Below are 14,472 nucleotides of genomic sequence, written 5' to 3' on the forward strand. Positions count from 1 at the left end.
CCTAAATTTTGAGGAGACTGGATTTTTTGGGTCTTTTTACATGTAAAAAGGAGCGAAACAACAATTGTCTATAAAAGAATAAAAATACCCCTCCAGGGAAGGTTTAAATTTATGCAATCCCAAACAGTCCCGGAGTTCAAATAGGAATGTATAAATTTATACAGTCCCGGAGCTCAAATAGGAATGTATAAATTTATACAGTCCCGGAGTTCAAAAAGGGATGTATAAATTTATACAGTCCCGGAGTTCAAAAGAGGAATGTATAAATTTATACAGTCCCGGAGTTCAAAAAGGAATGAATAAATATATACAGTCCCGGAGTTCAAAAAGGAATGTATAAATTTATACAGTCCCGGAGTTTCAAAAAGGAATGAGTTCAAAAAGGAATGTATAAATTTATACATTCCTATTTGAACTCCGGAACGGTATAAATTTATACATTCAACAATTGTTGTTTCGCTCCTTTTTAAATGTAACAGATACTGACAAATAAAAGATTTTGACATATCTTCCGGTTAACATGGACATTTTTATCGGTTATAGCTAAAACACTCATTGCTTTCTTTTATGAAACACGTCATTCGAGGTAATTTCTATTTCGCTTCTTTATAAATACAATAAATGATAAGAAATGGATGTTTTAGACATTCCATCCCGGAACACATAATCATTTGTGCCACGAATCGTAAAATTATCGATTGACTTCTTAACGTAAAAGGACGGGGGATTCATATTTAGTAAAATTAGCAGATTTTTAAGGCGAGTCTTGAGAAAATCGTATATTCTTGCCATTTCTTGCTAAACGGCAAAACGGCATTTTCTCCTGACGTGCTGTTTATGTAGTGTAGGCCTTGGTTAGGCCCTAACATTATTTTAACGCAATCCTTTTCAGGATATTTCGGTTCGGAGCTCTCTTGCTGGTTGGTCCAGGACCTCTCTCCAAGAATAATAATAAACCTAAGGTCTTTTCTAAATTTTTTTGCTAAAATCTCTTCTAACACAGATTAAATTAGCGATTTTTGTAATATCACTATGGATCGATACAAAAAGTTTTTTAATAGTTTGGAATTCATTTTAGTATTATCTTAACTAGTGTCTTTTGCCTTAGTCCTGCTGTCAGCATTATTAAATAGTTTTTGGATATGTAAAGTTTATATTTTAGCACATTTGTTTTAGGAAGCCGCCAACAAATTATTTCTTACCTCGGAAAATAAGGTACTGTAGATTCTGCATGTTTACTGAGACACAATAAACACGAGAAACATAGGTGATCTAGAAATACAAATTCCGAAAAAAGTATACATTTCTAGACCGACCGCGAAATCCGTAGGTGACCTTGCTTCCGAACAGATATTTGACCGAAAATGGCCGTTGGGTGCCCTTGAACAGTTGCACAGAATGTTTGACAACAGGTAGCCTACGTGTAGCCGCTGACTCGCGAAATCGCTAGACAAAAGGGGGCTGTCACAAGACGCCTTTTGGACAAGGCTAACAAGGCGTCAATAACGGAGACATAAGGCGCTAAACTATGCGATTATGTCCCCGTGGTCGCGAGGAGGTTGCTGAGGGATGCGCCATCGTGTTTGTTGTACCACTACGGTGCGTCACTTAACGCTCGTCAATTATTTACATAAAAAAAATATTCTTTATAAAACAGAAAGAGTCTAATTTGAGAATACATATTAGTAAAAGATATATTCAAGGCCCGTTAGACGAAGGCCAACAGCTGCTTACATTATGCATCTTCTGTTGACTGGTTGGTGTGAAGAAGAGCTGCTATCAAAATCGCGTTGTCACGGGTGGGTTGGTGTGACAAGAGCTGCTATCATAATCGCGTCACACAACGTCACGCAGCATCCGAATAGCTCTCCCGTAAAAAATGCCAATAAGCCGTTGGTTTCAACGAGGAGCTTGTCAAAATTGTTCTCGACACTTTCTGATTGACGTATCCTGCTAAACCTATGTAACAAAGGGTAACAGCGTGTGAACTGGACATTGAAAAGGTCAGAATAATTGGTCTCGAAAGGCTAGTAGCTAAAGTTGGTAAAGAAAGCAAAACGTCCAGCTCATATTTCATAACTTTCATGAGCTCGGTTTCAAATATCTTGATATATTGTCGCAAGTACTTGCCCTTTTACATCCACTATGAATGTTTTACATGTAGGATTACGGTTATCCAAATAACATGATTTACATCGGTTTTTAAAGCCATTTGGTCGCTTTCGTGACTCAACTATTACTGGAATGGTTGGCCGCTCGCCGAGCAAACTCTTTCCGATCGAACGATTTTAAGCGAAAACAAGATCTAGTTACTATTAAAAGAATATTATTCAAAGAATATATATATATGTCAGTTTGATGGTATAAAAACAAACAGTTGTTTATGTTTATGAAAGAACTTGAAGAAATCAACATTTACTTAACATACCGATTTCACGGTAAATTTGCATTGGAGCCGAAGAAGTTTCGCGCTTAGAATAAATACACACGTGTTAAGTTAATATAAATGTATTCATATAGAAATTTGAAAATAAAACTAATTATACTGGAAAGTTACAATTTTGTGGATGGTATTCTAACCGACGATTGAAAAGAAATAGCGGTATTTCCGTCGCATACAGTGTTTGTCGTACGTAGACCGAATTTGTAGCACTAGAACATGCAATTTAGTAAACATATCTATTGTCTTCTATTACATGTATGTTGGCTCGCGTGGCTCACAGTATCTTGAGTAATATTTACCCGTGTATTCATTTTTATTAGTTTTTCGTCTCCACGTCTTGACATAATTGACCTTGAGGACATAAGCTTGAGCGCGATGTCTAGTTGACATGAAAGATGTATTATTTACATTTTGTGTCTATTATCCTAGACAATATTTGGTACGAACACTTATGTAATCTGGATATGAGTCAGATACAAAGCTAAAATAATAACTAGGAAGTACGGCCTTACTATTTTGGCTTCGAACTCATTTTATCGTTATATAATATAATGTATGACACGCTTATTAGCTGAGATAAGCTGACCTACCATGAAACAATAATGTAACGCAATACAGGCGAACCCTGTGTATGGCTCACTGTGCATAAGCGTTCGCTGGGTACAGCATGTGTGGTGCAGTGTGTTAGTGCATGGCTCACTGTGCAGGTGGTCCCTAGGTACAGCTTGTGTGGTGCAGTGTGTTAGTGCATGGCTCACTGTGCAGGTGGTCCCTAGGTACAGCTTGTGTGGTGCAGTGTGTTAGTGCATGGCTCACTGTGCAGGTGGTCCCTAGGTACAGCTTGTGTGGTGCAGTGTGTTAGTGCATGGCTCACTGTGCAGGTGGTCCCTAGGTACAGCTTGTGTGGTGCAGTGTGTTAGTGCATGGCTCACTGTGCAGGTGGTCCCTAGGTACAGCATGTGTGGTGCAGTGTGATAGTGCATGGCTCACTGTGCAAGTGGTCCCTAGGTACAGCTTGTGTGGTGAAGTGTGTTAGTACATGGCTCACTGTGCATAAGCGTTCGCTGGGTACAGCATGTGTGGGGCAGTGTGTTAGTGCATGGCTCACTGTGCAAGTGGTCACTAGGTACAGCTTGTGTGGTGCAGTGTGTTAGTTCATGGCTCACTGTGCAGGTGGTCCCTAGGTACAGCTTGTGTGGTGCAGTGTGATAGTGCATGGCTCACTGTGCAGGTGGTCCATAGGTACAGCTTGTGTGGTGCAGTGTGTAAGTGCATGGCTCACTGTGCAGGTAGTCCCTAGGAACAGCTTGTGTGGTGCAGTGTGATAGTGCATGGCTCACTGTGCAGGTGGTCTCTAGGCACAGCTTGTGTGGTGCAGTGTGTAGGTGCATGGCTCACTGTGCAGGTAGTCCCTAGGTACAGCTTGTGTGGTGCAGTGTGTTAGTGCATGGCTCACTGTGCAGGTGGTCCCTAGGTACAGCTTGTGTGGTGAAGTGTGATAGTGCATGGCTCACTCTGCATGTGGTCCCTAGGTACAGCTTGTGTGGTGCAGTGTGTTAGTGCATGGCTCACTCTGCATGTGGTCCCTAGGTACAGCTTGTGTGGTGCAGTGTGTAGGTGCATGGCTCACTGTGCAGGTGGTCCCTAGGTACAGCTTGTGTGGTGCAGTGTGATAGTGCATGGCTCACTGTGCAGGTGGTCCCTAGGTCCAGCCTGTGTGGTGCAGTGTGTCATTTTATTGCTCAATGTGTATGTGATCCCTTGTTGAAGCTTGTTCTGTAAAGTCTTATTTAAGTGCACGACTCACCGTGAAAAGTCAGATGCAATTTGTTATGAATAGTTTTGTAATAAAAAAAGGCCACTAGGTGCAGGGTGTATACACGATATGTACTAACATAAGTTCTGTCTTCTAGGGGTTCTGTTAGGGAGTAGTATGGATTGGCCATATCACCCAGATACCTAGACAAAGATAACATGTCTGTCCGGCCAATGTCAAAATGTCAGACCGTCAAGTACGTGGCCGCAGCTGGCTTCCTGTTTCTCCTTATTTTATTTTTCAACTACAACTTACTCCTGAGCGAGCAATATAACAGTAAAGTTGGTAAGGTCATCCCCATTTATTTTATTTATTTATTTTTTTTTTGGGGGGGAGGGGGTGAGGTAAATCTTTTTCTCTGGGGCGGCATTTATTTTATATTTTTTGCGTGCTTGTTCTTGCGCTTGTGTTTGACCGATTCTCACTTGATTTGCGTGATTGATCTTGCGCTTGTGTTTGACCGATTCTCACTTGATTTGCGTGATTGATCTTGCGCTTGTGTTCTAGTGAGAACCCATTTTTTTCAGCCGAGTTAATGGTCATATTGTTACGGAAAAGATTTACCCTGTTTGGTATTGTTGCTGGGAATCATTATTTCGTCAAACCAAGTTATATTTATCTAGTTTTATTTCACTATAGAGGAGAAAAAGAGTGATAGCGAAGAACGGCTGAGACGGCTAGAACGTCTGATGGAAAGAGAGCACCCCGAGATAGGTAGGTCCGAATTTTTTTTATTTTTTTATTTTTAACTGTGACCGTAAAGACTAAAACAAAAGACGAATTTGAATGTTATGTCACCCACCAGGAAATGGACAGCTTGAAAAACGTGTCAACGAAATTGAAAAACAGATTCAAGAACGCCTTCCCTCCTCCACAGACCTGTTGATTAGCGGTAACTACCATCTTTGATGGTATCTTTGATAACTTGTATAAACTTTTTTTCAAATTTAGATTTGATTAAATTTTCACAGTCTCATTATAATGTCGTGTATTTTTTTCAGATGGTCGCATGAACAATCTTTTAGGTCGACTGCAGAAAATAGAAGTGACGTTAAAACTTTTGGATAATCAACGCAAGAGTTATGTGGGCATAGGTACTAAGACTATGAAAATAAATCATTGCATTATATATCGCAAAAAATGATGCAAATGACTGTCTGTGAAAAAGCGCCAGTAGATATACAAAGACTGCTTAAAGATGTTAAAAATCATGACTGTCGAGAGTTAGCTTCACTGTGTGGACGGTAAATTACCGGCCGGCTTCCAATGTCGACCGAGAGTGTGCTACCACAAGGCTGGCTTCGAAACTCATATCCCTAATCTCTATGTTACAGATTCCAGAGTAGATCTGATAGAATATCGTCTTGACAAAATGGAAAAAAGCAGCAGAATAGCAAGCAGCAAGAATGCAAGTAAGTACATCTTAGAGGGGCACTGGCGCGTTTGAAATATTAATAATCGTGTTAATAGCCATCCCACATTGATTCAAGGACTTTTGAACTAATATAAACATATTATTGTGATTTTTAACGTTTCATCATTGAATGGTTGAAAATGTTTTGAGCATAGTACTTTTAGGGTTCGGTAAAGGCTTTAAGTAAAAAAAAAAAAAAAACGCTGTCAACTAATTGCTTATCGTGTCGGCGATGTACGTAATTTCCGAATTATTTTATGTTCTTGCAATAGTAGCGAAAAGTGAACAAGGCAATTGGACCCCGCGCTAGGGTATATAATATAAATCGTATAAATCTCACACTTATAATATTATAATAGCTCGTACTCATACTTTAGTGCAACTCAAGCCTTTACTTTGCAGAGAACAATTCGTGTGAGGTGGTGCATGACTGGCAGTACCCATTTTGCGACGAAAAAGTTCAGGTATTCTTCATCAAATCCCCAAAAGATATTTTCCTTTTATTGCTTATAGAACTCCCACGTGATGTGAAACCCTTTCTGTCGAAAAGCCTGTAATGAATAGTTTTTCTAGGGGGTGGGGTGGGTAATAAAAGTATTTTCAAAATAATATACGATCAAACGGTCAAAATCAACCTTTTACCACATCCTGTATTTTGCCTTCTGTAGTGGATGAAATCTCGTTGGCAAGACCAATATTTGTGTATCGTTGAAGAACACAAAGTGGATCCCTTTGACATGTGTTCCATAATCATCTATCTGAGTGAGGTGCGTGATGTACTAACTGCTTTAAAAAGATGGGGCACAGGGTACATACAATTTGTAAACCACCCCTATGTTCGTGGTTCAGGCCTTAGAACCAACCAAGTCAAAAGGGCCAATAGCCAAAAGGTCCGAATAGTTAGTTACTGGTGCTTTGCGGAGCAGGGCCAAGTAATTACAGAACACAGCTGATTTTACTAAACTTTCCTTACACTTTCCTTTACTCTTTTCGTACACCCACTCGGAGCTACGGTACTAGATATATTTAGGCACTGCCTGCAAGGAAACCCCAAAGTTATTGTTCTTATTTATGAAGTACAACAATTGTGGATTAGATATCCAAGAGCTGTTTACAATTTCTGAGACTACCACAAGTGTGATAGATAGATAGCTTATTTCAAAACTATTGCATTGCGCAATTTACATCGAGTAAAATTTAACAAAAAATAGTTAATCATATAATATAGATAATAAGATTTAAGGATAATACTAAGTCTAAAATAATTATAAAAATGCGCTTGGACTAATGTTTATAGTTTCCATAGTACAGAAGATACAATCTTTATTCTTACGTTTATCTGAATAATATTCTCGTATCACCCAAGCAAGGTTTACGAAATCGCTTGGATCGCTTTTATAAGAACTTCCAGCTTGAGATTTCAACAAATCTAAAGAACATGCTAAGAAAATGCGCAGGCTGAGAGCAAAATATTGTTTTGATGCGTTCTAAAATGCAGAATCAAATCTTAAATATTATTGCTTTGATCATTTGTATAATTCTCTTCCTAATAATTCATTAGGTACTATATTTTTATACACTAGAATTTAAGAACATCGTTAAGAACATTTTGAGCCTCGAAATGCTCCAAAAATTAAAACGGCCCAGCCTCAACTAAAAATTAGACGTTCTTATATAAAAAAGAGTGTACCAAAATGATAGCTTTGAGCAATCCTTGTGAACTTCAGAACTATTAAATTGTACTTGTATAAAAGTATACTGTACAGAACAAAAATGAAAAGGCTAGTTAATGTTTATCATTCATTCATGAGTTATAAACATTTCAAAAGAGATCACAACAACACAAGCTTCTGATAACTGTTTTGGGGGTTCTTCTTAGAAGTTTTTTTTATCCTTTTTGATCAACGAGCATGTTTGTTTGAACATTTTCACAAAAATTATGTTTATGATGAGGTCCAAAATCTTGTGACAGAGTTGACAGCTCTTGTAACTTATATTCAATTCATTCATGAATAGTAGTTATAATTTTTCTATGATAGATGTTAAATGGCAGATTTAGAGACCGAATTTGATAAATACAGCCTAGAATATTTATTCCCTGAGGTAAGTACTTAAGGTAATTCCCTCGAATTGCACTGCGCACCCCTTCCGCGCATAGTGGCGCGCGCTGTTTGTTCGAATTTTCCGGTATTAAGTGCGCGCGCGCGCCACAGTTGTACAAAAAAAAAAACAAACACAGCGAAAGGCGCGCGTTTTTTACTTAAAATCGCTTTGACAGAAAAACGAAGTCGGTTACCCCAATTTTTTATTTGCTCAAATAGTTAAATATATACGGAAAAATGATATACTGAAAGAAGAAAAAAGGTTGGGTTGTAAAAGTTTTGTTATTTCTCTTAAAAGCCACAAAAATACTTCAAAATGTCGCTTTTTACTGTACGAATAGTGGCGAAAACAATGTCTTTTAGTGCGATCTCTTAAAATGTGATTTGTTTTGAACATTAGCTACTACGGGTTATTGTTTAGGAGATCGGCACTCTTTTTGAAAACTAAGAGTTGGGATTTTTCCTTGCGCGATCAGTAAAAACAAGTCAACTCTACGCCCCTCTGTTGTGAAAACGAGGTCGGTACCCCCATTTATTATTAGAATTTTTAAAGCCCTTAACTTCAATGTTGTTTATGCCAAGTTTTAAAAAATTCTGGGTTGTAGAACTATTTCAAGGGAATTACCTTAAAGTAAATTAAATTCAACAATGAAAAAGGTTCAAAACTTTCAACCATGCTTTTACACAGTCTTTTGCACATAATTCATATCCGTGGTTAGCATTCCCACGAATCATGTTTTTTTCAAGCACTTCTTTTTCGACAATTCTTGGCTTTTCTGCAGTCAGTTTTTGTGTGTTTTTGAGGGGGGCAGAAATACTCATCCGCCATATTGTTTTGCGCGCTCTGGAGGCCTGTGCCGAGCCAGATCGCGGGTGGCTGGCTGGCTGGCTGGCTGGCTGGCAGCTTGTGACAATCATTGACCACAAAAACTGAGTCGCCTAGCGACCATTTCTATACCTATGGGGCTTATGGGGCCGCGCTGGCCCCGCTAAAAAATATTTTTCTGTACGCGCGCGTTCCTACTTTGGCGCCATTCAATTTTCGACCAATCAGAGACGAAAAATCCACAGGAATCCCATTGTGACCACGGGGACTTTATATATAGCTATATATACCACTTTCGTATGACTATGGGGCTCCGCAGGAGCTCCGCTAAAATGCATATCCGTGCATCGTTTTACCTAAGTGCACAGGGACGGTTTGAATCTACGGTTTAAATAAAGTTAGAGTTGTTTTTTTTTAGGTTTGCGTTGTTGTTGATTTAGTGTGTGTGTGTGTGTGTGTGTGTGTGTGTGTGTGTGTGTGTGTGTGTGTGTGTGTGTGTGTGTGTGTGTGTGTGTGTGTGTGTGTGTGTGTGTGTGTGTGTGTGTGTGTGTGTGTGTGTGTGTGTGTGTGTTCGTTTGTATCTCTTGTCTACTTTTTGGGCGCCCGGTGCTTTCTGGCGCTCTCTCATTGGTTAGCGGTCTAACGGCCGTCTCGACTGCGAAATGGCTTCCGTGTCACGGCATGCCTAGTAAAAAGAGACAAGGGATAAAACTCTCGCTAAAGTTTCTGCCGTTAGCGTCTTGTGGAAGCACGGGTGGGTGGAAGCACGGGTGGCCTAGTGTGTTAGCGCGTCGGCCTCTCACCGCTGTGGCCCAGGTTCGAATCCTGGCTCAAACTGGGGATTTTTTCCGGGTTCCTGCCTTGAATCGAATTTGTCACAAGTGAGTTGAAGTTATTCTCCCGTGTTTCCAGTCTTCTCGGATAAGGACACTAAACCGGAGGTCCCGTCTCTTCAAGCTGCACTACATTAACCTGAACCGAAGGGACGTAAAAGAACCACTGGTGACGCAATAAACCCTCTGGCAGTGACCACCCCCAGTGACAGTGCTTACTTACCGAGGAATCGGTCTCCTAGTATTAGCGAAAGCTACCTATAGGAGTAATAATAAATCAAATCAATCTTGAGCAGAGGTGGACGGAAGTGAAATGAGCGGAAGTGGTTTTAAAGAGTGACGTCACCCTTTAAAAACTCAACGGCAATAGAACCGGCAAAATCTTTGAAAATGGCTTCAGCATTCGACATCGTCAGCTGGTAAATAACAGTTTTGATTGTTGATAATATTATTTCTTCGCATTTTCCTCATACGCAAGGATTCAGGGCACAGGAATAGTTTTAAAAATAGTCACAAAATATATTCCATAGAAAAAATTCGAATAAAAGACAACTTGTAGAAACAAAGAGAAGTGTAAGACTTAGATATTTTTCTTTGAAGTGTTTTTCCCGCGTGTCTTAGTGCGAGCGAAACAAGCATGGGCTGGCGCGATTCGCTTATTAGTATGCAAACGGAAGTAAAAGGTGCTTTGATTCATCTACTTCCGTCCACCTCTGCCTCGGATAAAACGGCAGAATATAGCCAGAGAATATAAGGTTTGCGAGATGCATTATTGTGGACATGAGAACGTGTTTATTCATTTTTTAACATCGCTAGCTTAAAATGACATCTTTCTTCTATAGCTATACGATCTTTTTGGCCGATGAATTCGAGCTAAAGATATTTTTTTTTCTGGCGTGTTTTCTAGGGCGGGTAAAAAGAGTTTCATCCCTTGTCTCTTTACTAGGTATGTCGTGACATGGAAGCCATTTCACAGACGAGACGGCGGTTAGACCGCTAACCAATGAGAGAGCGCCAGAAAGAACCGAGCGCCGAAAAAGTAGACAAGAGACGCACACACGCACTAAATCAACAGCAACGCAAAGCTGAAAAAAAATTATAACTTTATTTAAACCGTAGAGGTGAGCTCCCTGTGCTAAGTGGTAGGAACACGCGATATCTTTTTCTATGTTGTTTTTATTTTATATATCTTAGGTTGAGGCTTGGTGTCCTATCCTTCCAGCCCGACGAAAACTCCCACAAAATGCACCGGCCAGACGAAAAAAGGTACAAGTACACCGGAGCTAGTCCGTCTCTACCTATTTTCAAATAAATTTATCCAAAACATTTTGCTTAGCAAATTCAATTGTTTAAAATGCCAAAAAAATTGTTGCAATTCGTTTTTTTTCACTAACCTGTAACAATTGCACCAGTTTACTTCCAGTCGATTGAAGTTCTGCTGGTAGTTTCTTCAAGTTTGGGACTGATAATTTATAGCGGGTGGCCGCCTAAATAGCGCGGATTTTAATAGACTACTTTGTCAGCTGTTGAAGTTCCGTCGGCCTACCTGTTATTAGCGGTCGACCGGAAGTATAGTGGTGCAATCTTCTAGCCCGTAGCATTTATTCTGCAGCGCGAAATGGGGAAAATTCATTTAACATTTTCAAGTGTTTTTTACTCGTAGGCGTTCTTGGAGCGTGCAAACCACAATTTGATGGACAGAATGAAACAAGATCATTGGCGCTGGATGAGGCAAAGGATTAAGCGAATGTGGCCGTTGTGGATAAACGGACTTGAATCTCTTCTTGGCAAGAACCACCCAGTTGAGGAACACCCTGTCAAAAAGGTAAACCTGCAAACAACAATGCTTGATACTTCGAGAAATAATGGAGTCCTTTAAATCATAGGATGGATTGAATTTTTGGTAACACATCAACCGGATACATTTCGCTACTGCTAATACTGCATTAAAAAAATTCAAAAAGGGAACTTTATAGAAAAATGTATACACACATCGGCGATCGGCCCAGAAAGAGCTGAGAAATCTAAGCCACTTCCCTTTGCTTCTCGGCGGCCCTATCACGCTCTACATGGCTATGACGTCACTGGCCCTTTCTGCTCTCGCCACAAATGGCGTCTGTCCCTTTGACTGAAGCGACGTCATTTTTGGCAGCCCTAGAAAACATGCTTTTCTATCATCAAAGCTGTAAAGGTACGTTTATTTTAATAATTATTTTAAAAGATATGAAAAATATTTTGTTTTTCTGCGTGAAATAGGCAATATTTGAGAGGATACTTACCGAAATTTGACTACTCGATCGAATCCCTTGTTATGAGAGCATCATCATGTTTGGCACAAAGAAAAACAGTTTTACGTAATCTTCCAAATGAGAAATGTTACTTTTTTCATAAATTAGCTATGAACCATCGCACTGTAGCTATAAACCATCGCACTGTAGCTATAAACCATCGCACTGTAGCTATAAACCATCGCACTGTAGCTATAAACCATCGCACTGTAGCTATAAACCATCGCACTGTAGCTATAAACCATCGCACTGTAGCTATAAACCATCGCACTGTAGCTAAAGACACCAATTTAGTAAAGTTTCCGAAAACTAAAATTCGCACTTTGCGACTCGACTTGAGTTCTAGTAGAGTTCAAACAACGCTTCTTTCTTTTCGACAGATTATTGACAGTGTCACGTAAATTTCGTTAAAGCATACAAGGAACTTGGAAGTTATATCCCTTGTGTAGCTTTCAATGCATTGTCAAAACCCATTCATGGTATTGTTGTCACAGAGTTTGAATCCAACTTTCATGCATTTTGCCTTTGCTATGTGAGATATTATGTATATCTAAGGCCCCAACACTCTGTGATTACCAGCCATTGAGACTAATGATTTATACATTGATATCAATCGACTGAAGAACTTTCTCACTGTAAAGATGGAATATATTTTTATATTTATTTGAAATTCATTGTAAACATAGCCAACCATTCAGCTGTTATGCTGCGAAAAAAAATGTGTAAGGTATTTTATATAGACATCCCATCCCTTTCATTCTGAAACTTACTGTTTTATTTTACTGTTTTTATTATTATTTTTTTTTTTTGCAGAGTAAGAAATACCACATTTTCTCACCGGTTATAAGTCACCAAGATTTGCTGCCAAAAAGTCATTACAGCAACATTCGAGCCAAGAAGTCCAAACATCATTTACAAATATGCACATGAATGCCATTTAGTTAGATGATAACTTAAGTAAAGCTCTGCAACAAATTTCACAATATATTGTGTGCAGAGCACATATATTGAAAAAAATATGTATTATTTATTTAGGTAGGGGGGGGGGGTGATGCACAGTACATCAATATCGGGGGGCACAGCCATGCCCCTAATGCTCATTTTTTTTATACATTTTTTTATTTGGGGAAACCCCCTGCTACGGCCATGTAGTTTTGCATATTTTACATTTACAAAAATGACCCATTCATAAAAACAAACAAATCTAAAGAAGGCCAATCGTGCAGCCGTTTTATGCTCCCACGTAATGCCAGGTCACACAAAGAATCCATTTCCATCGGCTAATTCAAGCGAGTTACCAAAATATTTTTATTCAAATATTGTCAATAACATATCAGACTTCATTTGTAGATCGTTATTTTGAAGCTTCCTCATGAAAAAAACTGTATGTGAAAAAAATTCACCATTCTATGTTTTAACTTTATTGTTACACCTTTACCCTTGTCAACTAACAGCATCCGTTGCAATCAGATAAGTTATCTTTTCATATAGTTTATCAAGCATTGTACTTTAGAGATCTTTTTTTAAGATTTGATTAAAGACAGCAAAAATTGTGCGACAGATACCTGTCTTGTGTGTGTTTCTTTACTAAGAGTAGATATGGAATCCAGATGAAACTCCCTATGACTGGCAGCTTGAAATTTAGTCTTTCCCTGAACGTTTCTTTTTCAGAGAAGGAAAGGCTACTTTAATGTCATGTAGTTGATTTCTAAGAACTAGGGCAATGTCATCAAATGACATATAGCAGTCCTATTGTTGATCTCACAACTGTCCTGTAGGATTCTAAAACCTATAGCCATCATGGTCTTTAGTTTTGTTTCTGTAAAAAAAAAAAAGCAAAGGTAAGCAATATTACATTATATATGTAGTGTATGGGGTTGGCCATTCACTGTTGAAATTTCAGTAACATTATTACAGCTCTTTCACACTCACCTTGAAAGGAGGAACTTTAAAGTTGTTAGCGTGGAAATTCAGCGTCTCCTTTCAGCGTACTCATGTTATCAAGCTCTTTACAACTAGCTGCACATTTCTACTAGCTTCTCGGCCAAACGGGTACGGTTTTGGGCCTCAAGGGACAGTTTTTAGAGGCTTCTGAACCCTCCATCTACTCCAAAACTGACAAACCGAATTTTTCTGATGTAAGCAGCGAAACCTACTAAAAAACTACTGAAAATTTTTCAAAGCACACTTTTCTTTGATCGCTGGTGGAATTAACAGTATTTTTGGAGAAACGGAGATATTTGTGAAGGATCTGCCAGGCTACTCTAAGCCAGCATGAAGCGTCCGCCATATTGGAAAGTGTGAGTCTTCGCGCAAAGCATCATGGAGCTGACAGCAAGGGAGTAGCCCTTGGTAGAGAGACGAGGCTAGAGAAATCTACGTTCCCCGCCGTGCGCGCGGAGTGGAATAGGAATCGGAATCCGGCGAAGAACAATGCAAAATAAAACTGGCAATTGAATTCTATCATTGCAAACGCATTGAATTTGCGGCCCTAATCGGTAAAACCTCGAAAGCCAGTGCGTTAGACTGAGCTGTAACAATGTATACATTTCGATCTTACCGCTCTCAGTTCCCGTTTAGTTGATATTTCTTTTAGCGATGTGGCGATTTTACATTTTTCCTAGCACAATCAAATCGAAGCAGTCCCTGGTAAATATGAAAACTAAAGCAGTTCTATTAGGAATTTGGTAGTCTTTTTCGTGTATTCCACCAAATTTGATCCTTGTAAAGCCCGTTCTGTACTTCAGCTA

The 14,472-nt window shown here is 39.2% G+C and overlaps 1 protein-coding gene and 2 long non-coding RNA genes across 6 annotated transcripts in view; 2 read left to right on the forward strand and 1 right to left on the reverse strand.

The window, feature by feature from the left end:
* LOC5509104 (alpha-1,6-mannosylglycoprotein 6-beta-N-acetylglucosaminyltransferase A) overlaps positions 1–14,472 on the forward strand; it is a 31,926-nt gene that overhangs the window by 7,432 nt on the left and 10,022 nt on the right. The window contains exons 1-10 of one of the 4 annotated variants that reach the window (XM_032377965.2): positions 1,813–2,003; positions 4,357–4,544; positions 4,899–4,973; positions 5,065–5,151; positions 5,261–5,353; positions 5,594–5,671; positions 6,076–6,137; positions 6,342–6,440; positions 10,629–10,700; positions 11,098–11,259. In XM_032377965.2, coding sequence (XP_032233856.2) covers positions 4,418–4,544; positions 4,899–4,973; positions 5,065–5,151; positions 5,261–5,353; positions 5,594–5,671; positions 6,076–6,137; positions 6,342–6,440; positions 10,629–10,700; positions 11,098–11,259 — 855 coding nt within the window. In that variant the 5' untranslated portion in view covers positions 1,813–2,003; positions 4,357–4,417. Of the gene's footprint in view, positions 1–1,812; positions 2,004–4,356; positions 4,545–4,898; positions 4,974–5,064; positions 5,152–5,260; positions 5,354–5,593; positions 5,672–6,075; positions 6,138–6,341; positions 6,441–10,628; positions 10,701–11,097; positions 11,260–14,472 lie in introns of those variants that run through there. The other 3 variants (XM_032377964.2, XM_048722782.1, XM_032377966.2) reach the window with 3 other exon arrangements.
* On the reverse strand, positions 10,329–12,407 carry LOC116616099. The gene is made up of 2 exons (XR_004295189.2): positions 11,714–12,407; positions 10,329–11,588 (listed from the first exon to the last, which is right to left on the reverse strand). It is a non-coding gene; the product is annotated as an uncharacterized LOC116616099 (long non-coding RNA).
* LOC116616100 lies at positions 11,494–13,544 on the forward strand. The gene is made up of 2 exons (XR_004295190.2): positions 11,494–11,625; positions 12,536–13,544. It is a non-coding gene; the product is annotated as an uncharacterized LOC116616100 (long non-coding RNA).

The sequence above is a fragment of the Nematostella vectensis genome, chromosome 2, assembly GCF_932526225.1.
Source record: "Nematostella vectensis chromosome 2, jaNemVect1.1, whole genome shotgun sequence".
Lineage (NCBI taxonomy): Eukaryota > Metazoa > Cnidaria > Anthozoa > Actiniaria > Edwardsiidae > Nematostella > Nematostella vectensis.